General features: G+C 31.6%; 8 protein-coding genes across 8 annotated transcripts; all 8 read right to left on the bottom strand.

Annotated features, from left to right (window-relative positions):
• Positions 1 to 738: 738 nt before the first annotated feature.
• LOC107371885 (uncharacterized) lies at positions 739 to 3,710 on the bottom strand. Its single transcript, XM_015940036.3, has 2 exons — positions 2,404 to 3,710; positions 739 to 2,249 (listed from the first exon to the last, which is right to left on the bottom strand). The coding sequence occupies exons 1-2, from the start codon at positions 3,390 to 3,392 to the stop codon at positions 1,709 to 1,711; spliced, it is 1,530 nt and encodes a 509-aa protein (XP_015795522.2). The 5' UTR covers positions 3,393 to 3,710; the 3' UTR covers positions 739 to 1,708.
• Positions 3,711 to 4,167: 457 nt separating this feature from the next.
• On the bottom strand, positions 4,168 to 6,159 carry LOC107370825 (uncharacterized). The gene is made up of 2 exons (XM_015938779.3): positions 4,966 to 6,159; positions 4,168 to 4,866 (listed from the first exon to the last, which is right to left on the bottom strand). The coding sequence occupies exons 1-2, from the start codon at positions 5,949 to 5,951 to the stop codon at positions 4,347 to 4,349; spliced, it is 1,506 nt and encodes a 501-aa protein (XP_015794265.2). The 5' UTR covers positions 5,952 to 6,159; the 3' UTR covers positions 4,168 to 4,346.
• A 613-nt stretch (positions 6,160 to 6,772) lies between these two features.
• LOC107370942 (uncharacterized) lies at positions 6,773 to 9,251 on the bottom strand. The gene is made up of 2 exons (XM_015938899.3): positions 7,772 to 9,251; positions 6,773 to 7,428 (listed from the first exon to the last, which is right to left on the bottom strand). The coding sequence occupies exons 1-2, from the start codon at positions 8,770 to 8,772 to the stop codon at positions 6,885 to 6,887; spliced, it is 1,545 nt and encodes a 514-aa protein (XP_015794385.2). The 5' UTR covers positions 8,773 to 9,251; the 3' UTR covers positions 6,773 to 6,884.
• A 236-nt stretch (positions 9,252 to 9,487) lies between these two features.
• LOC107370948 (uncharacterized) lies at positions 9,488 to 11,558 on the bottom strand. The gene is made up of 2 exons (XM_015938905.3): positions 10,498 to 11,558; positions 9,488 to 10,147 (listed from the first exon to the last, which is right to left on the bottom strand). The coding sequence occupies exons 1-2, from the start codon at positions 10,602 to 10,604 to the stop codon at positions 9,592 to 9,594; spliced, it is 663 nt and encodes a 220-aa protein (XP_015794391.2). The 5' UTR covers positions 10,605 to 11,558; the 3' UTR covers positions 9,488 to 9,591.
• Positions 11,559 to 13,002: 1,444 nt separating this feature from the next.
• Positions 13,003 to 14,947, bottom strand: LOC107370912 (uncharacterized). The gene is made up of 2 exons (XM_015938868.3): positions 13,842 to 14,947; positions 13,003 to 13,669 (listed from the first exon to the last, which is right to left on the bottom strand). The coding sequence occupies exons 1-2, from the start codon at positions 14,849 to 14,851 to the stop codon at positions 13,111 to 13,113; spliced, it is 1,569 nt and encodes a 522-aa protein (XP_015794354.2). The 5' UTR covers positions 14,852 to 14,947; the 3' UTR covers positions 13,003 to 13,110.
• Positions 14,948 to 15,367: 420 nt separating this feature from the next.
• On the bottom strand, positions 15,368 to 17,317 carry LOC112539949 (uncharacterized). Its single transcript, XM_025162782.2, has 2 exons — positions 16,199 to 17,317; positions 15,368 to 16,029 (listed from the first exon to the last, which is right to left on the bottom strand). The coding sequence occupies exons 1-2, from the start codon at positions 17,185 to 17,187 to the stop codon at positions 15,435 to 15,437; spliced, it is 1,584 nt and encodes a 527-aa protein (XP_025018550.2). The 5' UTR covers positions 17,188 to 17,317; the 3' UTR covers positions 15,368 to 15,434.
• Positions 17,318 to 18,113: 796 nt separating this feature from the next.
• On the bottom strand, positions 18,114 to 19,880 carry LOC107370477 (uncharacterized). The gene is made up of 2 exons (XM_025162545.2): positions 19,075 to 19,880; positions 18,114 to 18,893 (listed from the first exon to the last, which is right to left on the bottom strand). Exons 1-2 carry the CDS (start codon positions 19,581 to 19,583, stop codon positions 18,338 to 18,340), a joined length of 1,065 nt encoding a protein of 354 aa, XP_025018313.2. The 5' UTR covers positions 19,584 to 19,880; the 3' UTR covers positions 18,114 to 18,337.
• Positions 19,881 to 22,083: 2,203 nt separating this feature from the next.
• On the bottom strand, positions 22,084 to 24,398 carry LOC112539774 (uncharacterized). Its single transcript, XM_025162546.2, has 2 exons — positions 23,133 to 24,398; positions 22,084 to 22,775 (listed from the first exon to the last, which is right to left on the bottom strand). Exons 1-2 carry the CDS (start codon positions 24,128 to 24,130, stop codon positions 22,220 to 22,222), a joined length of 1,554 nt encoding a protein of 517 aa, XP_025018314.1. The 5' UTR covers positions 24,131 to 24,398; the 3' UTR covers positions 22,084 to 22,219.
• Positions 24,399 to 25,100: the final 702 nt, after the last annotated feature.

The raw sequence follows: 25,100 nt of genomic DNA, 5'->3' as shown, positions 1-25,100 counted from the left end.
TTACAAGTAAATTGAGTAAAGGTAGAGTTGAAATTATCGGTTTGAACCAATATTAACCGTTATGATACTCTATTGTTTCAACTGGATATTCCCTCCAAAAAGTTGAGTTGGTCAATTTCAAGAAATGGCAGCAGATTAAAGCATTAAGAGTATCAGAATTGAACTAAAATGTTCAAAAAAATAAAGAATTATGGAAATTTCAAGGAATCAATCTTCAATGACTCGATTGAAAGGAAAATAAACCTTAAACTTGTCTTAATATCTCTAATAATAGTTCTAGAGGAAGTATTCAATTGTCATTATTTCTGTTCTCTCTCTTAGCTTGGTTATTTACACCATTGAAATTCATTCAAGCTAATTATTCTCAATATGATAAAATTCGCATTTGTCATAAAGTGTAGAAGACTAAAAGGTATAAAACTAGAGAATGGATTACTCTGTTGTACTTCAACAATAACCATCACCCTGAATAGTATCCTTGCAATTTAGCCACAATTTTAAAACAAAAATTTTGACAAGTTTTGTTAGTTTTGACTTTATATACTGTATTTATACATACATGTATATGGATATGGATTATATATTCAACTTGTAAATTCAGTAAATACTAGTAAGTAGTTAGTTATCAATAAACTAGACGAACAGAAAACCAGATCTTACGATAATCTTCGTATTTATGTACATTCTTAACATTAAATGGCCGTCATTTGTATTCACTTTGAATAAAATAATAAAATGGAAATAAACAAATAAGTTTTATTAGTTTGATCGTTAATCAAGTTTTAAATTTGAACTGGTTTATTTTTAATGTGCTTATCATTGTTTTGTTGTGGACAATAATCAATTCAGGATAATTTTGTCAAAAAATCATTGATGAATTGAGTCAAGGTTTTGATTCGAGCAAGTATTGATCATGTCTTCCGGTAGAAAATCTGGAGTCAAAGTGATCAAGTAATTAGATTCGTCTCGACTATAAATTTGATTCGACTTGTCATCATTAACACCGCAAATATCAAATGACCAATTAAACTCCATTCTTGATTAGTAATATTGAAACAAAAGGCTTTTTTCGAGGATTCATCGATCAAAAAAAACTTGGTCAGTATGACTCACACTTGCAGATAAAAACAAACTTTCGTATTTAAATTCATATCCATTATCCAATTTTGGAAGCTCAATCTTCTTGAAATGTTTGTGGCAACCATTGAACTTGCCAAACTCAAGCTTATTTGTCAGGATGAAGATATTATCGGACAGCACAGCTACTCGAAATTTTATCATCCAACCTTTCATCAAGCTTTTTCGTCGAAATCCAGGTTAACTTTGTTTTCCTTTGATTCCAATAGATCGTGGCTCAACAGCTTTTCAAAATAAGGCACTTTACGAATTAGTTTTTTACTAATATGGTGTTCTGTTTTGCTATTATAAGTTGGTCATCAGTTTCTAATGAACCCATATTTGACACACAATTTGAATTCGGGGCAAAAAATAAAACTTATGCACTAAACTAACAAGAAGAGAGTAAAAGACGACTTGATTAAACACTGTTTTCAATGAAAATTTTTCAGAAAGGGCTGAGACCAAAGAGTAGAGAAGCTGTAAACCAGCCATTTGAGGCAATCAGTATGTTTTAGCAATTGAACGTGAATGAATCTTCATATGAATGGTTATTCCACATGAAAGCGAACGCTTGAGTTTAATTTACGTTTTAAGCTAAGTCGATGATGTCAACTGGTAAGAAAGCTGAGGTGAAACTTTCCAGCTTTGTTCTCTTTCGGTCACCAGGAAAATTGCAGGATTGCGCTTCTATTATTTGTCCAATTGAACTCCATTGTTGAGTGTTGACATTGAAACAATAGAATTTCTTTTGAGTTTCATCAATCAAAATGACCCGATCATCATTAGCTTGCTTTGATGTTAATTGTAAATTCCTAAAACGCAATCCTTCATTGAATATCTGCAGCCCAATCATCTTAAACTCACAATTTCGATCAATGTCGAGTTGGATAAATTCAAGATCTGTTGTTAACACATAAATTTTGTTATCCAAAACAGTTTCCTTGTGAGCAATGTAAGAATATCCAGAAATAGGATCGGAATTCTTGACTTTATCAGCAGTTGGTTTGGACCAATAACGGAATGAATGTTCGTCTTTACTGACCAGAATAAACTCGTCTTTAGCTTCTAGAAGTGTACGTCTATATTTGAAGTTTTGATTGAATGGCACTTTTACCATGAAGCTCTCTCCGCTGAAATACAAAGCAAAAATATTTAAAGTTAATATTTAAGTAAAAAGAGAAAGACGTTAACAAATTTCATAAATTGATATTCATCATTATTGATCATTTGAATATGAAAATTGAGAATAGTGGAAAATTACAATTTAGGAAATCAATTACTTACTCAGTCGAATCTATTGAAATACATTTAAGAAGTTTATTAGAGTAGGCCGAGAAATCAAGCCAACGATATTTATTATGTTTCCAATCAATTCGAATGATTATATTTCCTGAATCAGACAGCACATAATGTATATCAGAAATATGTTCATCGTGTATAATGTGTTCAGGTAGCGATTCATCCAATTTGAGCATTCGATTAAGCAGCGGCTGAAAATTATTGGCAAGTACTATGATACGAATATAAGTAATTTTCGATCTATATTCTTCAATCATAACAAAATATTCCTGTTCAGTCCGATTGCAGTTACGGTCACAATTTCCTTTGTCATCTGAATAATACTTTGGATTGGATTCAAACAGCTCATTTTTCTGGATTTTTGATAAGTCTTTATCTTCCATATGGTGCCATCGGACCAGCTTTAACAATCTTGCGAGGTAACATTTTCTAGAATCAAACTTGAAATTGGTCCATCTCATGATTGCATCGAAAACTTGCATCTCTGAATGCACCATCAGTTCAAGCATACAAATGTACTCAATTGTTTCAAGAGGATAATTTAACCAAACAGTTGAGTTTGCTATTTTCGAAAAATAACGACAGATGAAAGCATTAAGAACATCAGAATTGATCAACTTAGATGAGGAAGTCACTTGAGATAAAACAACGGGAAGATACTCAATGGTAAACTTATCATGAAAGTAAGTTACACAATCGACTAGGTTACAAAATACAAAATAATCGACTAGGTTACACAGATTAATTACATAATCCATCGAGATGGAGATATCACCAAATTCAATCCAATTGAGAATCGATTGCAAAGCTTGTTCATCAAAATCCAGTTCAACTTTGTTTTCTCTTGACTCCAATAAATCATGGCTCAACATCATTTCAAAATAAGGTATTTTACGAATCAAATTTTTACTAATACGACGTTCTGTTGATCGATTCACAATTGTTAATTGGTTCTCAACTTTAAATGTATCCATAATTGATGCACAAATAAAATTATTAAAGAAATAATTAATTAATAAAAGAAAGCTTAATCCATGTATGAATAGCTTAAGGTAACTGAACAGAGACCTGCCAGTAATTTAGACTCACTTGAAATAGCTATTCGTCGAGCAACATAATTCATGATTTTCAATTTTCCTTAATCGAGCAAATTTAACCTAAAATTTTGCTTTAAGCTGATTCCGCAATTTTTAGATCGATAATTTAAGAAGGAAAATTAAATTGAGTTAATTATAGCTAAAAACTCGAAATTAATTTCGGTGAAATCAAAACAAAATTTTTTCCTTCTTCAATAGGGACCATTGAAAAATTTAGTCTAAATTACTGGCAGGTCTCTGTAACAAAATTTAAATTAATTACCAGAGGAGCTTACAAATTGCCTTATTCAAGCTTTAAGAGCATAATTCGAGTTGAAATTTGCCAGAATATTCAATTTGATTAATAACGTCTTGATAATTTCCACCAAACCTTCGTACAGGGTGTTAAGAAAGTTCGTGTGAGGGGCGAAATAGCAGCTTCCTAATCTTAACATCAAAAAATGTATAATGCGCAGGGAAATTATTTTTTCCCCTCACACGAACTTTCTTAACACCCCGTATATGACAGTTAAGGGATCGCTAAATAATCTAATGATATTATCTGGTACTTTACTGGTACACTTTATTTATACACATTGCAAGGGTATACAAAACGCCCGCGTGCCGAATCTTTACTGTTTTTGTTAAATTAAATTGAGTAATGCAGAAACAATTTTATCGAATTTTTTTTATTTATGGATCATCACAATCCCTATTGGAATATGAATTGTTTTATTCATAAGTAAGAGATGAATTTGATGGAGGGAAAAATTTAGTAAAAGTTTTCAATTGATATAATTATGATATAAATAATGAATTCCGCACTTCAGTAATCCAGCGACTTGTATCATATCAAACCTTTAATGAGGCGAACAGTCTTATGATGTCCATCGATATAAATGCTGAGGTGAAAGTTAACAGACTACATGATTCCTGCTGTTCATTAGAGTCAGGATAAATTATATGATTTATTGAACTCCATTCTCTAGTGCTGACATTGAAACAGCGAGCATCTTTTGTATGCGTATCAATCAAAATAACTCTATCATCATTAGATTGCTTGGAAGTAAGAATGAAATGATCAGAGTAGTCTATGGATCCGGTCTTTGGTCTATTGCTATATTTATATAAAGTCACATGTTTTTGGAAATAGATGTCAGACTGAATAAATTCAAGTTTTTTAGTCAACAGGTAAATATTATTATTCAGAACAGTTGCGAGGATAGCGTGGTTTTTATCTGAGAAAATCTCAGTATCTTCGGCAGTGTGTTTAGGCCAATACCGCGCCAATTGGGAACAAAAATTAATCAAAATACATCTTTCATTGGCTTCAAGAAATCTATTCCAATCGCAATAATTTTCGATGTGATGCCTAATTGGAAACAGTTTTTGGAATATTAGGGGAAAAAGGAGAAAAATAAAAAAAATAATGAGAAATCGTCTAACCACTATTGAGATTAAGCTTACTCACCCGTCTTTTTCAAAAATATATTTAAAGATTCTTTGGAAATAAGAATCGTGTTGTGCCGAAAGATACTTGTATTTATTCCGATTCCAATCAACTCGAATAATCTGGTTTCCGAAATGAAAAGATATATCAGAAATATGTTGATCTGGTAAGATATGTGAAGGCAATGATGAGTCAGGTTTCATTATGCGATTGAACAGCGGAAGAAGATTATTGTCAAGTACCTTTATTCGCAAGACTTCATCACCCAATTTCTCAATCATAATGAAATAATTTCGATCAGTTCGGTTGAGGCCACAATCACAATTGCGCTTTCTTGCGGAGCAAATTATTGGTTTGAAGCCTGAAGACTTAAAAAATTCATTTTCCTCAATTAAAGCCAAATCCGTAGCTTCCAAATGGCACCATCGGACATGATTTAACAATGCATCAAGGTAAGACTTTCTAGACTCAGGATTGTGATTCACCCATCTAAGAATTGCCTCAAAAACTTGGATTTCTGAATGTATCATCACTTCCAAATTACATATGTATTTGATTATTTCAACGGGATAATCCAACCAAACAGATGTGTTTGTTATTTTTGAATAATGACGACATAAGAAGGCATTTAAAGCACCAGAATTGATCAGTTTAGATGTTGTAGTCACTTGAGGTAAAACAATTGGAAGATGTTCAATTTTAAAGTTATTATGAAAGTAAATTTCAATGTTATTTTTAACACTTTTTAGTCCAAAATAATCAGCTATGTTGCACATATGCATTATATTTTTCATCTCCATGAAGATATAGCCAAGTTCAATCCAATGCAGAAACGATACCAAAGTCTGTTCATCGAAATCCAGTTCAATTTTGTTTTCCTTTGATCCTTTCAAATCATGACGTATCTTTTCAAAATAAGGTATTTCACGAATTAGTCTTTTACCAATACGATGTTCCACAGATCGATTCACTATTGTAAGTTGGTAATCAGTTTCTCTTGAATCCATACTTGATACGCAATTTTATTGTAACTGCAAATAATTATCTTCAAACACAGTTGAAATAAAACACAATCTTATTAAAAAAGACTCTTGTTAAATGTTATTCTTGCAGAGTTCAATTATATTTGTAATTCAACAAGAAATTGTCAAATAAAAGAATTTTTCGAATAAGAAACAAAATTGTAATTAGAAGCCAGCCAACTTGAGTCAGAAGCGAGCCGTTTAGGAAAAAAGCCAAGCTAAGTTGTAATTAAATGACTCGAATCGGTTCTCTCGACCCAGCTTGAGCCAGAAAAATTTTCAACAAGAGCTTTATGACAACAGTTTTTTTTCAGACCTTGAAAAATTATGAAATTGTTTTTTGAATAATTCCTGACAAATTCAGCCATAAGCGAAAATTTAATCGGCTTGTAGCTTGAGCTGGTTCAAGCCAAGCTAAAAATTAACAATTTGAATGAGCTGGTCTTGCATAAAATTCGCCTTGCGATCGCCTCGATATTCTGAATAAATCATCAAATCCAAAGCACAAATGTACTCTATTGTTTCAACAGGATAACTTGACTCATTAAACACCATTTTTGAGAGTTGATATTAGACAAAAGACATCTTTTGTGGACTTATCAACCAAGATCACTCTATCATCATTAGAAAATCACAAGATGGAGTTTCAAGAACAAGATTAATTAAGAACTCGCAAATAGTTACTATAATTTGATGTAAGTAATTTAGTTTACTATCAATTGTTATGCCTAACAATTAAAATATTAACAAAATTTTTGTTGACCACAAACAAAGCTTTGTAATAGAATTGAATGACAATATCAACATTGAATAAAAAATAGACTATGATTTTATTGTCTTTTATCTGCTAAATAGAATCGTAAATACAATTTGGTCGGTTTAATGAATATATAATGAATTACTTAATAGTTGATTCGATTAATTAAGTTTTCGTTTTAAACAAGGTCTGATAGCGTCTATTGATAAAAAAGCTGAGGTAAATGTTAACAGCTTACTAGACTTCTTTTTGCCATCAGTTTTACTGCAGTTATAATTAATCAGTAGACCAATTTGGCTCCATCGTTGAGTTTTGATATTGAAGCAAAAGACATTTCTTGTGGAATTATCAACCAAAAATACTTTATCATCGGCTTGGCCTGAAGTTAGAAATAAATCCTGGAAGTTCAATTGTTTTTTTAATTTGTTAAGTTCAATAATTTCAAACTCTTCCTCTTGGTCGATTTCGAATGTTCTGAACTCCAAATTGTCAGTCAGTATGTAAATATTTTTGTCCAAAATAGTAGCAATAAAATCATCTTCATAGTGATCGGGGGCAGAGTCGATATTTTCAGCTGCTTTATCCGACCAACAATCAACCAATCCCTCATCTATGCAAAGATGTATTAACTTGCCATTAGCTTCAAAGACTGAAGTGCCTGTAGTATACTCGAAATCGTCAGATACAGTTGCCTGATATTGAGTCCTGCGATGGTTAAATAATGGAAAATTTTGAAATAATTATTTTGATTATGAAAAGGAATGAGTAACGCGACAATCGTCGTTGTTTGCTGATGAGGCCTCAAAACATATAGACTCATAGCTTTGATAGATTCAATTTGATAAAATTTCATGCAACCGCTTTTTCTGTATTAGAAGGCATTGTAATGGACTTTCTTCTACTATTCAACTTAAACATGTTTAGATACATGTTGAAATTTTATCAAGTCAAGCATTATGCTAAGGTGTTAATGAAGATCATGACATGAGTGACGCTTACAATGGCTTGTGTGGTTAGAAAACGCTATTAACATGAAAATTATACTTACATTTTATTCTTTTTGATGCGCCTATCAATTTTTCTACAATAAGATACATATTTTGCATAACCAAGCAAACGACATTTCTTTTGCTTCCAATCAATTCGAATCATTTTCCTACCAGAATCAAATACTACATCAGATACATGTTCATCAGGAAGGACACCTAAAGACAGTGAATCATCTAATTTGAAGACTTGATTAACCAACGGGATAAAATTACTGTCAAGGACTTTGATTCGTAAATCCGCAGTGTTCAACTCTTCAATTGTAATAAAATAATTTTGCTTAGTTCGGTCGCAGTTGCAATCACAATTTTCTTCATAATCGCAAATTTCCCCCACAAATTTTATCAAATCTTCAGATTTGACGAGATCATTTTTTAAGACATCAACAAAATGATCAGGGTCCATATTACACCATCGGATATTTTCCAACAATGGTTTGAAATAACACTTTCTAGACTCAAAGCTGTTACGGAGCCATTTTATGATTGCTTCGAAAACTTGGTACTCTGAAGAAATCATCAGGTTGAGCTGACAAATGTACAACACTGTGACACTGTTAAATTTCAACCAAAAAGGTGTGTTGACAATCTTCAGAAAATGGCGACAAATGAAAGCATCCAGAGCGAACGAATTGATTAATTTGGATGTTGAAGTGACTTGACTTAAAACAGTGCCAATATGTTCAGATGTAAAATTTTTATGGAAATAGGTGAAACAATCCTTTATCAAATCATCATTCATCCCAAAATAGTCAGCCATGGTGCACAGATTGATTACGTGGTCCATCTTGATATACATAAAATCCAGTTCAATCCAATCGAGAATTATTTTGAAAGTCTTTTCATCAAAATTCAATACAACTTTGTTTTCCTGTGATTCCAACACATCATGGCGCAACATCTTTTCAAAATAGGGAATTTTACGAATCAGTCCTTTACTGATACGGTATTCTTTTGAGCAATTAACTATTAGTAGTTCATTATCAGTTTCTAATGAATCCATAGTTGTGGCACAGATTTAAAATCAAAAACAAATTAAATTGAAATGAATAACTGTGTACAGTTAACAACTTATTGAACAATTTATTCTTTTTAGAATAAGTTTCAAATAGCTTCCCTTCAGCTTAACAAGCTAAGCTTATGTAATGGCTATATCGATATTATCGATATTCGGATGTAAAATATATCGATAATTATAAATAATTGCCGGTAACAGATTAATAAAGCTTGGCACTTTCTGAATGTATTTAAGGCTCGTCTTAGCAAATTTTATTAAAACAATGATAAAAAAATAAACAATAAACAATAATTGTGATAATTTTATTTATTGAGTTATAAACAAACTCTAATTTAAAGGTGGCTTGGCTACTTTTAGTAACCAGTTAGATGTTGAGAATGAAAATATCTGGCGGTATTAAAAGCTATCGCTTTTCAGTTAACTGACACTCTTCTCAAATCTATTTCGCAATCGAGGACAATCTTAAACGCATTTTCATCAAAATTCAGTTTAACTTTTTTTTCCTTTGATTCCTTTAAATCATGACGAATCTTTTCAAAAATAAGGAATCTTGCGAATTAGTCTTTTACCAATACGATGTTCCACTGATCCATTCACTATTGTAAGTTGGTAATCAGTTTCTCTTGAATTCATTACGCTGATGCACAATTTTATAACTGCAAATAATGTAATAGAATTGAATGACAAATTAAACACCGAATAAGAGATAATAGAATATGATTTTATTATGTTTTCATCTTTTTAAAGGATAGTAAATACAATTTAGTCGGTTTAATGAATAAATAATGAATTATTTAAGAATAGTTAATTTGATGAATTAAGTTTACGCTTTAAACAAGGTCTGATAGCGTCTATTGATAAAAAAGCTGAGGTAAATGTTAACAGCTTACTAGACTTCTTTTTGCGATCAGTTTTACAGCAGTTATAATTTACCAGTAGACCAATTTGGCTCCATCGTTGAGTTGTGATATTGAAACAATAGACGTTTCCTGTTGACTTGTCAACCAAAAAAACTTTATCATGGGCCTGGCCTGAAGTTAGAAATAAATCATCGAAATCTAACTGTTCTTTTAATCGTTTAAGTTTAATAATTTTGAGCTCTCCATCTTGATCAATTTTGAATGTCATGAAATCCAAAGCCTCAGTCAGTATATACATATTTTTGTCTAAAATAGTAGCAATAAAATTATCTTTAAAAGAATAGGCTATAGAGTTGATGTTTTCAGCTTTTGGATCCGACCAGCATTCAACAAATTCATTAGATATGCGAAGCAAAATTAACTTTCCATTAGCTTCAAGGAGTAAACTTCCGGTAATAGCAACGAATTTTCCAGAAACCTTTGCCACTTGATGTTTGGTCCTAAAATAGTTAAATAATAGCAAATTTTGAATTAATTATTTTGACGATAAAAATGAATGAGTAAAGCAACAATCGTCGTTGTTTGCTGATGAGGTCTCAAAACATATAAACTGATAGCTTTGATAGACTCAACTTGTTGAGATTTCACTCAACCGATTTTTCTGTATTAGAAGGCGTTGGAATGGACATTCTTCTACTATTCAGCTTAAACATGTTTAGATACATGTTAAAATTATATCAAGCCAAGAATTATATTAATACTAAGGTGTTAATGAAGATCATGACATGGGTGACGCTTACAATAGGTTGTGCGGTTAGAAAACCATTAAACTATAGAATCTTATACTTACATTTTATGCTTTTTGATGATGTGATTATCACGTTTATAACAATAAGTTACATATTCTACATAATTAAGCAAACGACATTTCTCTTGTTTCCAATCAATTCGGATCATTTTCCTCCCAGAATCAAATACAACATCAGATACATGTTCATCAGGAAGGGAAAATAAAGGCAATGAATTATCCCATTTGAAGACTTGATTAACCAGCGGGAAAAAATTACTGTCAAGGACTTTGATTCGTAAATTCTTAGTGTTCAACTCTTCAATGGTAATAAAATAATTCTGCTTAGTTCGATCGTAGTTTCAACCACAGCCTTCATCAAGAGAGCAAGTTAGCACCACTAAATCTGCAGATTTTACTAAATCATTTTCTTTTAAATCAGATAAATGTCCAGGGTCCATATTACACCATCGGATATTTAATAACAATTGTTTAAAATAATACTTTCTAGACTCAAACTTGTAACGGAGCCATTTTATGATTGCTTCGAAAACTTGGTACTCTGAAGAAATCATCAGGTTGAGCCGACAAATTTTCAACACTGTTGCACTGTGACATTTCAACCAAAAAGACGTGTTGACGATCTTCAGGAAATGACGACAAATAAAAGCATCCAGAGCGCGCGAATTGACCAACTTAGATGTTGAAGTCACTTGACTCATAACAGTGCCAAGATGTTCAATTGAAAAATTTTTATGGAAATAGGTGAAACAATCCGATATCAAATTATCGTTCATCCCAAAATAGTCCACCATGGTGCACAGATTGATTACGTGGTCCATCTTGATGTACATAGAGCCCATTTCAATCCAATCGAGAATTATTTTGAAAGTCTTTTCATCAAAATCCAATACAACGTTGTTTTCCTTGGATTCCTTCAAGCCATGGGGGAACATCTTTTCAAAATAGGGAATTTTACGAATCAGTTCTTTACTGATACGATATTCTACTGAACGATTAACTATCAGTAGTTGATTATCAGTTTTTAATGAATCCATAGTTGTGGCACAGATCTAAAATCAAAATAAAATAAAATTGAAATGAATAGCTGTACAGTTAAAAACCTATTAAGCAATTTATTCTTTTTAGAATGCGTTAAATTTTTCTCTAACTTATGCAATAGCTATATCGATATTATCGATATTTTGGTGCAAAATATATCGATAAAGATAAATAATTTTCGGCCGCAGATTAAGATGTATAAAGCTGGACACTTTTCTCAGTGTTTTCACGACTTTTCTTAGAAAAATTTATTTAAAAATGATATCGATAACAAAAACTATAAATAATAAAACCACAAAAAATAGCGATAATTTCATTTATTGAGTAACCGTCAAACTCTACATTAAAGGTGGCTTGGTTACTTTTAGTAACCAGTTAGATGTTGAGAGTGAAAATATCTGGCGGTATTAAAAGCTAGCGCTTTGCAGCTAATGAAGACTCTTCTACGATCAACTCAAATGCAAACACTGAAAGAGGATAATGTGTCATAATTAAAAGAAACTGAACTCATAGAGTTTTGTGTTTAAAACTGAATTGAATGATTAAAGTAATTACTGTTTTTCATAAGACGAAACTTTATGACTAGATGGAAACATTGCTCTGCAACTTCAGTACATTAAACTAAAGAATAAGTTTTCTTGAGCAAACAAGAAACCATTTTTCTAATTAACAAAGTCATAAAGTCTATGAATCTTGTTTCAAATGTTTCCAAGTTGATTTTCAAAGACTAACAACTTTTTATTAACAAGCTTTGTGAATTAGACTAAAGATTAGTTTTCAAGAAACGCAGTCAACAATAGTTAACAAGGAAAATAAAGAAAGTTAACTGCTAATTGGCTTACAGTTTCTTTTTTCGCTATGCAATTATGCTGAAAAATAACATCATTACGACGCGGTTCGCTCTCAACTCACGGTAACACCAATGTGTGAAAGTCGAAAGAATTAGGGTTAAATATAAAGTATCAAAAATTTTGCTATAAAAGTACACAAAAGGGATAACTTGAATCAATCTTCTACTAAATCAATGATTTTTTATCAAAATCAGCAGTATGAATTACGAGTGATTCATTAATTCTGGTCTATCAAATCGTATCTTCTATGTTATCAAAAGTGGTAAATCAAATACAAATGCTGATGAAATGAAACAAACTAAAACTGAAAATAGTCAATCTAATTTCAACATTAAATACTTTAAAACATCAGCTTAAGTGTCGTCCACGCATAGACGTTATCGTTAATTGCGAATATACCTTACAACGCATCTTTTCAGCGAATTCAGTTCTCATTAAAAGATGAGCTTCAAGAAATAATTTCTCAGTGTATTGGAATGTGCGTTTGATTATGACTGATGTTAACACATTTTCAATATTGCCTGAATGCTGATGGGATGAATAGAAATTCTCAAGTTAAATTCATTTGTCAGTCTTTGCATAAATACTAATATTTTAGGTCATCATTAATGCATAATCATTTTGATCAGATTTGAATTTTTGAAGGAATCAAAGATTATGGAAAATACAATCAAATTTTATTATCATCTTTCAAGTGCTCAACAGGGTTGTCAATACAATTAAGGCAGTTCAATACTCAAAATAAGTTGCATGATGAATTTTATTAATTCATCGAAGCAAGTTTACGTTTTAAGCAGGGTCTGATAGCGTCTATCGATAAAAAAGCTGTGGTGAATGTTAGAAACTTACTAGGCGCCTTTTGTCCAACAGTTTTCTTACTGTTATAATTAACCAGAAGACCCATTAGAACCCATACTTTGTGGAAATGGCTAAATTTAAAGATGTTTTTTGTGGACTTATCGACCAAAAAAACTTCATTTTTAACTTGGCTGGAAGTCAGTATTAAATCATCGAAGCTCAATTGTTCGGCTATTTTTTTAAGCGGAATAATTTTAAGCTCTCCCTCTTGATCCATTTTGAATGTCATGAAATCAAAATTTTTAGTCATTATGTAAATATTTTTGTCCAAAATAGTCGAAATGAAATTGTTTTCATAGCCAAACAGTTTAGGATTAATGTCTTCAGTTTTTGGATCCGACCAACAAGAAACAGGTCCGTCGACGATGCGAAATAAAATAAACTTTCCATTAGCTTCGAGAAGTGAACTTCCGTAAATACGTTGGCAGCTGCTGTTGTAATTCTTTGTACCTTGATACTCCGTTCTAAAATGTAAAAAAGGAAAAGATGAAATAATTATAAAAGAATCAAATAGAATAAATTTAGCGACGGTTGAAATGTTGAGTTTAGAACCGTCAAGAAACTACTACAGAAACTACATATTACGAAAGATCGTATGATCATGAGAAACAATAAAATGAAATACTTTGTACTTACTTAACATATATTTTGCAAGTGCATCTTGCAACCTCAAAATGGTGCGATACATATGCTTTATAATCAAGCAAACGATATTTATTCTGCTTCCAATCGAGGCGAATCAATCTCCTTCCAGAATCGAATGGAATATCCGAAATATGTTCATCATGAAGAACATTCATCAACATTGAAGCGTCTAATTGAACAACCTGATTAACTAATGGCAGGAAATTACTGTCAAGTACTTTGATTCGCAAATCTGTACCCTCTAACTCTTCAATAGCAATAAAATACTCTTGTTTAGTTCGATAGCAGCAGCAACATACAGCATTATCGAGATAGCAGAAATGCGGTTCAAAACCTTCAGATTTGATGAGCTCATTTTCCTTTACTTTAATTAAATGTTGATATTTCATATGACACCATCGGACTGAATTTAGCAATGCTTTAAGATGTGACTTTCTATAATCAGCAAGGTAATCTACCCATTTTATGATCGCATCGAAAACTTGATATTCTGAATAAATCATCAGGTCCAGCTTACAAATGTAATCAATTGTTTCGAAGGGAAAAAGAGACCAACGAGTTGTTTGGACAATTTTAAGGAAATGGCGACAGATGAAAGCATCCAGAACACTCGAATTGACTAATTTAGAAGTCGAAGTCACTTGAGGAATAATGGTCGGTAGAAATTCAAATGAAAATTTTTTATGGAAATAGTTGGAACAATCCTTTAATAAGTCATCGTTCATCCCAAAATAGTCAGCCATGGTACACAGATTTATTACGTGATCCATATCAATGTACATAAAATCAAGTTCAATCCAATCCAGAATTATTTTGAAAGTCTTTTCATCGAAATCAAGTTCAACTCTATTTTCCTTTGATTCCAACACATCATGGCTCAACATACTTCCAAAATAAGGTATTTTATGAAGCAATTTTTTACTAATACGATGTTCTGTGGATCGATTAACTATCGTAAGTTGGTCATCAGTTTCTAATACACAATAATTATGTAAATCCATATTAAGCACAAAACAATAATTCACACGAAATAAATAACTACACAATCAGCCACTAGAGATTAAATTTAACAGATGATCTATATCTGGAGTTCACTAAGATCATCAAAAGAGTAATTGATACTTTGTATCAGATACATTGTAACACATTAGTAAGTTTAAGATATTTCATTACAGGGTATTAAGAAAGATGCGCAAAAAATGTTAGATCAAACCATAGCAAAACAAAAACAGTCCATTGCGCATAGGGAAAGATTTCCTATTCACAGACTTAAAGACTCTACAGGGTGCAACTAAAGTTCTTGTAGAAGACAATATCGATGAAATTCAATATTTTCAATCTGAAACAATTGTTTCAATTTCCTAAATCAAGAAATTTTATTCTCTTTATTTAATTTCAATTTCTGACATTGAATAATCCCATTTTTCGTGAACTCTATGTTGATGTAATCAATAAATTTTACCATTTTTTTTCGATATCTCGGGGCTTTTTAATATCACGTCAAAACAAAAACGATATTTGAATCAACAATTGAATTTATTTTGGCATAATTTAATACAGTAAATTTTCAGACTTTCGATATCTTTATCGAACAGAGTTGAGGTTATGGTTCGAGCAATTACTGATGATGTCTAGCGGTAGAAAAGCTGGGGTCAATGTGATCAACTTATTAGATTCCCTTAAACTATAACCACAACTTCGGCCAGAATTAGCTGTTGGATAAGGATCAATAAACAAACCACCGATTAAACTCCATTCTTGATTAGTAATATTTAAACAAAAGGCTTTTTCCGTGGATTGATCGATCAAAAAAACTCGATCAGCATGATCTACACTTGAAGTTAAAAACAAGCTTTCGTATTCAAATTCATATCCATCATCCAATTTTGGAAGCTCAATCTTCTTGAAATGTTTGTGGCGAATATTGAACATGCCAAACTCAAGCTTATTTGTCAGAATGAAGATATTACTGGAAAGCACAGTTACACGAAGTTTTATCAGCGTATCATGAAGTCTAGAATTCCTCATGATTTCATCACCAGATTGCATTATTTTCGTTAACCAAAACTCAAATTCCTCATCATGACCATGGGTATAAATAAGTCTTGCATCAGTTGTGTCGCGTATTGTGTATCTGTAGATAGGCCGGAATCCAGAAGGTTTCCAACAATATTTTATCCTAAAATATAAAAATAAAAATTTAAGATTATTTATTCGAGCACAGAAAAGTATCTAAAAATACGAATGCGAAAAAAGAGTTATAGCGCATTTCAAGATTGATTTCAACAGTAATAAATGGTTCATTGCTGTAAGTTCAATGAGTGTTGACTTAAGAATTAATAACTTACGAGTGATTCGCAAGCAATCTACTGGTGCTAAATAGATAAGATCTGAAATCTTTCTCATTGAAAAAGCGATATTCATTTCGATTCCAATCAATTCGAATTGCTTTCCTTCCAGAATGGTACAAAATATCAGAAATATGTTCATCGTGAAGCAGATTCGGTGATATTGATTCGTCCAATTTTATAACTCGATTAAACAGGAACAGAAAATTATTGCCAAGTACTGTGATTCGCAAATCTGTACCATTCAATTTTTCAATAATAATGAAACAATTTTGCTTAACTCTGTTAAAGAAACAATCACAATTATGTTTGGAAGGTAAGCAAGATTTTGGCTCAAAACCTGATAATTTGAACAGTTCATTTTCCTTTATCTCAGATAAATCTTTCTCTTTTAAATGACACCATCGAACTGATCTTAACAATTTTTCAAGATGATATTTTCTAGAATAATCATTGAAATGAACCCATCTTGCGATCGCCTGGAAGACTTGATATTCTGAATAAATCATCAAATCCAAAGCACAAATGTACTCTATTGTTTCAACAGGATAACTTAACCAAACAGCGGTGTTTGCTATCTTCAAGAAATGGCGACAGATGAAAGCATTGAGAGTATCAAAATTGATCAATATGGAAGTTTCAGTGACTTGAGGTATAACAGTTGCAAGATGTTCAATCGAAAACCTTTTGCGAAAATATTCAGTGCATTCTTGAATCAAGTAATTCATTCCAAAATAATCACTTATGTTGCAAAGTGTTATAACGTATTTCATATCAATTATGGCACTATCGAATCTAATCCAATTTAAAAATGATTTGAAAGCTTTTTCATCGAAATCCAGTTCAACTTTGTTTTCCTTTGATTCCAACACATCATGGCTTAACATCCTTTCAAAGTAAGGCACTTTACGAATTATTTTTTTACTAATAATATGTGTCATTGATCGATTCACTATTGTAAGTTGGTCATCAGTTTGCAATGGATCCATAGTTAAAGCACGAATTTAAATTCAACAAGGAATTGTTAAACTTTCATGAATGAATAACTTATCATATTATTTAATATACTAAACTCAAAAGAAACAAAGAAACAGTTCATTTAGTGAACAAGGAATATGTTTACGGCTTCGTTGTACCTTCGATTGACCAACAAGAGATCCAGAACAGCTAAGCTAAGCACAAAATAGCCAAAAGCTTTAAGAGCCAAAACAGAAGAGCAAAGGATTTTAAAAGGTAATATAATCCTTCAATGTATTTAAATGTTTCAAATTTGCTGCCATTTTACTGCAGTCTTTAAATTGCCATAATAAAAAGACTCAAGTCATTTGTATCAGCAAGTCGATGCTGTACCCGACTATTTAAGCCAATCAATTAACACTTTCATTGCCACTTACACGCCAGCTTCTAACCAGCTTATTGCTCGTAGTCACTCACAAGAAATAAACCCAAACTAAATAATTACTTTAAATAAACCCAACTTTTTAACGAATTATGATTGATTTATAAGGTACCTAATGAGGCAAGTTAAAGCAAGTTTCAAAATCTCCATCTATTGAGCTTTAATTTTCAACCAATCAGTGATTTTTGGTTGTGAACTTTGTCTCGGAAAGTCAATTATCAATAGATGCCGACTGAGAAAAAATTGCTTCGTTTGGGTCTTCAAGTGTACTTACCAGTGAGTTTAAGAGAGTTTGAGTTTGTTTACAAACATTTTGAATTTTCAAGCTTTTAGGTGTGAAGTCGTAAACTTAATCTTCTTTCTAAAACTAATTAGTAAGCAATATAGCTTTTCGTGAGGATTAGTCAAATGGGCAGACTAGACTCAGAACTTTAGTATACTCCACAAAAAGGGATAAGTCTCACCAGAATCGACAATTGTCAATTTTTTGAAATGCTATTTTTTTAACAAGGCGACAAAAAAGTAAGTTTATTATAAAAATGAGCCAGACAACGCTCCCGTTTGGCCATGTCTTGTGAATTAGGCATACAATATGAAGGAAATTCAGTAAAAGAGATAATCTTTTGTACATGAACATACTGTAGAAAAACCTCAGATTTAAGTTTAATTTAAACAAATAAATATTTAACCCAATTTTAAAGCTTTAGTAAGCTGATGAATTACTCAGTTCAAGAATAATTTTAGTAAATTAATGATCTGGAGTTAGATTTGGAGTTTAAGCAAGTTCTGATGGTGTTTAACGGAAGAAAAGTAGAAGTCAAAGTATACAGACTGTTGGAATTCTTTTGGTCATCAGCAGATGAATAAGTTGTCATACAACCCTTTGAACTCACTTTAGTGTTGACATCGAAACAAATGAATTTTTTTGTGAGTTTATCAATCAAAATAATTTTATCACCAGCTGGATTCGATGTTAACAGGGTATTCGTAAAACTGAATTTATTATGCCATAAGCGATGGCTCCAAGTCCGTCTAAGCACCTTATTATTAACTTCAATTTTAAACTCGTATAACTTGCGTTTATTTGTCAGCAAGTAAATCTTATCGTTCAAAATAGTGGCTTTACATTGGTTTAGACTCGGAAACATTATATAATTTATGTAGGGTTGTCTTGAAAAATAGTGCAAACGACCTGCGTGAATGTAAATCAGGCCAAAATTTTCATCTCCTTCTAAAAGTAAAGAGCCGTCTTCAATCTTTTCTCCTGGTTCTAAATCCCCGCTAAGATGCGTTCCACTAAAGCACAAAAGAAAATATGTTGAATTAAATGTTTGATAACAAAAAATGAATTTGACTAAAGTCATAACAATGTTTAAGATATGAATGTTGTACAATGAAAATAAATATGAAATTAATAGCAAAGAGAGATCAGTAAAAAACCTCAATACGGACTTTCATTGTAAAAATGATTACTTACTATCCAATGTTTCCATCGATTGTTTTAAGCAATTGAGTATAAGGTTGTGGAGGGACAAACCACATAAATTTTTTACGTTTCCAGTCAATTCGAAGGGAATTCTTTCTGGTATCGAAAAGAAGGTCAGAAACGTGTTCATCATGGAAAAGCTTTGGAGACACACACGGATCATGTCTGATGACTTGACTAACCAGTTGTGTCAAGTTATTGTCAAGTACTTTGATTCGCAAATCTGTACTCTTTTCAAATTTTTCAATCATGATGAAAAAGTTTTGCTTGGCTCGATTGAAGGTACAATTGCAATCAACCTTTCGAGGAGCACAAAATATTGGCTCAAAGCCTGAAGATTTGAACAATTCATTTTCTTTTATTTTAGATAAGTCTTGCTCGTTTAAATGGCACCATCGGACTAACTTTAATAATCTTTCAAGATAACGCTTTCTAGAATCAACCTTGTAATTCACCCATCTCATGATTGCATCGAATACTTGATATTCTGAATAGACCATCAGATCCAAAGCACAAATATATTCAATCGTTTCAATAGGATATCCAATCCAAAAAGTTGTGTTTGTTATCTTAAGGAAATAACGACAGATGAAAGCATTGAGAGCACCAGAGTTTACACATTTACAAGGGAAGGTTCTAAAGTATGAAATCGATATGGAGATTTTATTGGTTGCTATCGGCACATTAGACCATGTATAACACTAAAATAACGAAATTAGCTGCTACCTTTTCGATTTCGGCAATTTATCGCCTTTTTTCTAGAAAAATTTGTATGGTTTTCAATGAGGATTTGTATTTGTTTTAATGAATGCATAACCTGTGGTGAAAAATTATGTTACAAATTGTTCATTCTTTGTTTATTTAATTAATAATTGATCAATATTTTCAAAGTTGGTCTCTATTGATAGCCAGGGATCAGAGGCTCTTTCTTATGTAAGATAATCCTTTCTAATCCGCCTCGTTCATTTTAAATTTGAGATTAGCCACGAGGCTAACAAAATAGCTAGCATTGAATTTTTTGAGATTATTTTTCATTCTTTTGTTAATTGCTCGGAATTCTGAGTGACAAATCGACCTGAATTAACACAATTATTTAATTGACCCTTAAAGTTTCAATTTGTGTTAATTTTGGAACTTCATGCTTTTAAAACGCCCCGCAGTGTAAGTTTGAAAAATTATTGGAAATTTTTGTTGAATTTTACGAGCATTTTCGATCATTTCAAAAAATCGTAAATGTTGGATAACTTTTGAACCATAATACGGATCGATCTCAGATTTAAATCCAGTATTGACGCAAATCTGATCCCTATTTCCTGAAAATTTCAGGCTTATAGCTATAAAACTTAATAGAAATTTCAATCAAAATATTTGTAACATAATTTTTCACCACAGGTTAGTATGAAAACTCTGATTTCGCAATAAAAAGTATATGTTCCTGTTTCAACATTTCAAAGTTTAAAAAATGAAATTACAAATCCTCATAGAAAAGCATACAAATTTTTCTAGAAAAAAGGCGATAAATTGCCGAAATCGAAAAGGTAGCAGCTAATTTCGTTATTTTAGTGTTATACATGGTCTAATGTGCCGATAGCAACCAATAAAATCTCCATATCGATTTCATACTTTAGAACCTTCCCTTGTTAGATGTTTTATTCACTTGAGGTGTAACACTGTGAAGATGTTTAATTGAAAAATTGTCATTGAAATAGGTGATGCACTCCTTTGAAATCCAATCCAGACCCAAATAATCAGCCAACTCGTACAAACCAATTACGTATTTCATCTCAATCGTGATAATTGCATAATCGCTTTCAACTAAATTCAGAATTATTTCCAAAGTCTGCTTATCAAAATCCAATTCAACTTTGTTTTCCTTTGATTCCAAGCATTCATGGCTCAACATCTTTTCAAAGTAAGGCACTTTACGAATCAGTTTTTTACTAATACGGTATTCTGTTGATTGATTCACTATCGTTAGTTGGTCATCCATTTCTAATAAATCCATATTTGACACACACTTTGAAAACAAAAGGATAAAACTTATGTACTATCAAGAGGAGAGTATCGGACTACTTGTTTGTTTTTAAGGTATAAAGCTAATGAAGAAATGATCATTTTTTCAATCTTCAATCAACAATTTTCTCAGCTCCAGGAGTGATAATACAAAAGATGGAATCAGTTGACCTCTTCACTTGAGCCAATCAGCGAACACTAATGTTTCACTTTCACACAGTTGCACTAAAACTTACAATGTTAATTTGCTCAGCTAACTGGTTCATCGTCTGGATTAGCTCTGTAACCAACTCGGCCAAGAATCGATTGAATTGACTAGAAACATGGAGCCATTACATCCGATTCTGATTGAGTTGATTAAGTCATGCAATTTCAAGTCATGGTCAAAACAAATTCATTTTCTTTAATTGATGAAATCATTTTGAAATAATATTGAACGATGAAGATGGTCAATCTAAACTGACCATTTCAATGCCACATAATGTGCCCAATATCTGAGCATAAATCTGGTAACTTCACTTTATGACTCTAACAAACAAATGACTACTGTTACCAAACACTGTGTGAGGATAATGTAGCATAATTAAGTGAAACTGGACTCATGGAGTTTTGTGTTTAAAACTAATGATTAAATGATTAAAGTAATTATTGTTTTTCAATAAGGCGAGACTTTATGACTTGATGGGAAACATTGCTTGCAACTTCACTACATTGAATTAAGGAATAAATTTTCTTGAGCAAACAAGAAACCATTTTTCTCATTAACGAAGTCATAAAATCTTTGAATTTTGTTTCAAATGTTTGCAAGTTGATTTCAAAGACTAACAACTTGTCATTAACAAGCTTGGTGAATTAGACTAAAAGATCAGTTTTCAAGAAACGCAGTCAACAATTTAAGTGTAGCTTAATTGATTAACTTAGCTTTAAATTGCTAAAATTATTTAAATTCATTATGGACAAAGCATTCTAAAAGAAATAAATGAGAAATTTTATACGGAATCAAAGATTAGGACAATATAATCAAATTGACACGATTTTTATTAGCATCTTTTTAGTGTTCAACATGTTTATCAATACAATTTAGGCAGTTTGATGCTCAAAAGATGTGGCATAATTAATTTCGTTAATTCATCGAATCAAGTTTACGTTTTAAGCAAGGTCTGATAGAGTCTATCGATAAAAAAGCTGTGGTGAATGTAAGCAACTCACTAGGCTTCTTTTGGCCCTCAGTTTTGCTATAGTCATAATTAATCAGAAGACCGATAGGATCCCATTCTTCATTCAGCCTGTTGAAACGAAAGATGTTTTTCGTGGACTTATCAACCAAAAAAATTTCATTTCCAACTTGACTAGAAGTTAGAAATGATTTATCGAACCACAATTGTTGATCTAATTGTCCAAAGTCAATAATTTTAAGCTCTCCTTCTTGACCAATTTTGAATGTCATGAATTCAGAGTTTTCAGTTATTATGTAAATATTTTCTCCCAAAATAGTCGAATCAAAATATTGTTCATAGTCAAGCACTTTAGGATTAATGTTTCCAAGTTTAGGATCCAACCAATAAGCAACAAATCCATCTTTTATGTGAAACAAAACAAACTTTCCATTAGCTTCGAGAAGTGAGCTTCCTTGAATGGTCTGACAATCGCTGAGATTCTTTGTATCTTGGTAATTTGTCCTAAAGGGATAGGAGAAGGATGAAAAAAATATAAAATAATCAAATAGAATTTTCAATACATAAATACAAAATAAGCAAGAGTCGTAATGTTGTTTGCAGAACCACATTCCACAAAATACATTTCGATTGTATTGATGGGAGGAAATTGACTTGATTGTAAACCAATTAATATTAGCCAATTCAAAGGCATCAAATACACCTTTTCTTATCTTTTAAAACTGAAACATTACTCAGGTCATTGAAATGCGGATTCGATAATTATTTTTCTGTTTTCATGAAGATACTATTAAATAAATGCAAAACAGATTAAAGATCGCATAATTTTGGGAATATTAAACAATAAAGTGAAATACTTACGTAACAAATCTTGACTCAAAGCATCTAGCGATTTCAAAATGATGCGATACATATGCTTTATAATCAAGCAAACGATATTTATTCTGCTTCCAATCAATTCGAATCATTTTCCTTCCAGAATCAAATGAAATATCCGAAATATGTTCATCATGAACGACATGCAGAGGCATTGAAATGTCTAATTGAATAACCTGATCTATTGCTGGCAGAAAATTACTGTCAAGTACTTTGATTCGCAAATCTGTATCCATCAACTTTTCAATGACAATAAAATATTCTTGTTTAGTTCGATTGAAAATACAATCACAATCAACATCTCTAGGTGAGCATATTGGTTCAAAGCCTTCATATTTGATGAGCACATTTTCCTTTACTTTAGTTAAATGTTTAGACTCCATATGACACCATCGGACTGAATTTAGCAATACTTTAAGATGTGACCTTTTAGAGTAATGATCCCATTTCATTACCCATTCCATAATTGCATCGAAAACTTTAATCTCTGAATCAATCATCAGGTCGAGCTTACAAATGTAATCAATTGTTTCGAAGGGAAAATCCAACCAAAAGGCCGGCTTGACAATTTTCAGAAAATGGCGACAGATGAAAGTATTCAAAACGCGAGAATTGATCAATTTAGAAATTGAAGTCACTTGAGGAATAATAACTGGAAGATTAGAAATGTGAAATTTTCCATGAAAATAGGTGGCACAGTCCTTCATCAAATCATCGTTGATTCCAAAATAATCAGCCATGTTACAAAGATTGATTACGTTATCCATCTTGATGAGCATAAGATCCATTTCAATCCAATTGAGAATTATTTTGAATGTCTGTTCATCGAAATCCAGTTTAACTTTGTTTTCCTTTGATTCCAATAGATCATGGCTCAACATTCTGTCAAAATAAGGTATTCTACGAATTAGTTTTTTACTAATACGATGTTCTGTTGATCTATTAATTATTGTTAGTTGATCATCACTTTCTAATGAATCCATATTAACACACTTTTAAAAATAAAGTTGAGTTTTTGATATACTAGGTACTCAAAAATTTGTCAGTCACTAGAGAAAAAGGTTAACAGACAGCTCTTATCTGAGGTTCACTAAGGCTATCACTACGAAGATAATTGTTATAACATCATTACACGGTGTTAAGTAATTCCGTTTCAAGCCGGAGTTTTTATTGTATTCAGAGTTAAGCACAAATACAAATAAAAATTGCCCAACTTTTAGTATGAAAAACTACAGTCAGTTTGATTCAAAAGAGTCAGTCTCAAAGAGTAATACTTTCTGGTCAGTCTAACATATGTCTGTCTCCATTGGAGACTCTTCAAGGCTCCAATGAGACTAGAGCTAATTTAAACTCACAATAGCCAATCAGTGAACGTTGTTGTTTTTACTTTCATGTTAGCTATTTTCACCAGTTTAAAAGTTATCGTTTGAATTACGGTTTTTAAGTATTTATTTTGATGCATAGTAATACATTAACATAAACTAAATGTACATCTCTATTACTTGGTCAGTTGAAAACTATTTACAATAATTATGTTCAATATTTACAACCATGAAAATCTTAAGTACAGTAATATTTGTCCGAACAATTGTCCGTGATCACAAATGATCATTAAGTGTTTACTAAAAGCCAGAATGATCATAATAACCACCTAATGCTGTCACAGAATTTAATAGAAGAAACAAAATCACTGATTATAAAAATTAGTTTCATCGATATTTATTTGCAAAAATAATTTCGGATATTTATTGTTAAAGAAGATGGCAGGATTCCCTGAAACTAGTGTATTTAATTTACAATGCAAAATTATATTATCAGAAGGCAATTCATTAATTTTAGCTCAGGTTGATGCAAGCTTTAATAGCGTCAATCGAAAGGAATGTTGAGGTGAAAGTTATAAGATCTTTTTGACCATCTGATCCGCTATCAACAATGCTACCCATTGAACTCCAT

Source organism: Tetranychus urticae, chromosome 3 (assembly GCF_039701765.1).
Source record: "Tetranychus urticae isolate SD_2017Ah chromosome 3, NJAU_TeUrti_SD_1.0, whole genome shotgun sequence".
Lineage (NCBI taxonomy): Eukaryota > Metazoa > Arthropoda > Arachnida > Trombidiformes > Tetranychidae > Tetranychus > Tetranychus urticae.
The sequence above is the reverse complement of the archived record's forward strand: the minus strand, read 5'-3'. Positions and strand labels throughout refer to the sequence as shown.

What these genes read in the sequence shown, in the direction of transcription:
- LOC107371885 (XM_015940036.3), bottom strand. Translation starts at nt 3,392, where the DNA reads ATGGATACATTTAAAGTTGAGAACCAATTAACAATTGTGAATCGATCA. An exon ending in ATTTCAATAGATTCGACTGA is followed by an intron (nt 2,250 to 2,403) that starts GTAAGTAATTGA and finishes TTTGTATTTCAG; the next exon opens with CGGAGAGAGCTTCATGGTAA.
- LOC107370825 (XM_015938779.3), bottom strand. Translation starts at nt 5,951, where the DNA reads ATGGATTCAAGAGAAACTGATTACCAACTTACAATAGTGAATCGATCT. An exon ending in TATATTTTTGAAAAAGACGG is followed by an intron (nt 4,867 to 4,965) that starts GTGAGTAAGCTT and finishes GTTTCCAATTAG; the next exon opens with GCATCACATCGAAAATTATT.
- LOC107370942 (XM_015938899.3), bottom strand. Translation starts at nt 8,772, where the DNA reads ATGGATTCATTAGAAACTGATAATGAACTACTAATAGTTAATTGCTCA. An exon ending in CGCATCAAAAAGAATAAAAT is followed by an intron (nt 7,429 to 7,771) that starts GTAAGTATAATT and finishes TAACCATCGCAG; the next exon opens with GACTCAATATCAGGCAACTG.
- LOC107370948 (XM_015938905.3), bottom strand. Translation starts at nt 10,604, where the DNA reads ATGATCCGAATTGATTGGAAACAAGAGAAATGTCGTTTGCTTAATTAT. An exon ending in ATCATCAAAAAGCATAAAAT is followed by an intron (nt 10,148 to 10,497) that starts GTAAGTATAAGA and finishes TAACTATTTTAG; the next exon opens with GACCAAACATCAAGTGGCAA.
- LOC107370912 (XM_015938868.3), bottom strand. Translation starts at nt 14,851, where the DNA reads ATGGATTTACATAATTATTGTGTATTAGAAACTGATGACCAACTTACG. An exon ending in ACTTGCAAAATATATGTTAA is followed by an intron (nt 13,670 to 13,841) that starts GTAAGTACAAAG and finishes TTTACATTTTAG; the next exon opens with AACGGAGTATCAAGGTACAA.
- LOC112539949 (XM_025162782.2), bottom strand. Translation starts at nt 17,187, where the DNA reads ATGGATCCATTGCAAACTGATGACCAACTTACAATAGTGAATCGATCA. An exon ending in AGATTGCTTGCGAATCACTC is followed by an intron (nt 16,030 to 16,198) that starts GTAAGTTATTAA and finishes TTTATATTTTAG; the next exon opens with GATAAAATATTGTTGGAAAC.
- LOC107370477 (XM_025162545.2), bottom strand. Translation starts at nt 19,583, where the DNA reads ATGGTCTATTCAGAATATCAAGTATTCGATGCAATCATGAGATGGGTG. An exon ending in ATCGATGGAAACATTGGATA is followed by an intron (nt 18,894 to 19,074) that starts GTAAGTAATCAT and finishes TTTGTGCTTTAG; the next exon opens with TGGAACGCATCTTAGCGGGG.
- LOC112539774 (XM_025162546.2), bottom strand. Translation starts at nt 24,130, where the DNA reads ATGGATTCATTAGAAAGTGATGATCAACTAACAATAATTAATAGATCA. An exon ending in TTTGAGTCAAGATTTGTTAC is followed by an intron (nt 22,776 to 23,132) that starts GTAAGTATTTCA and finishes CTATCCCTTTAG; the next exon opens with GACAAATTACCAAGATACAA.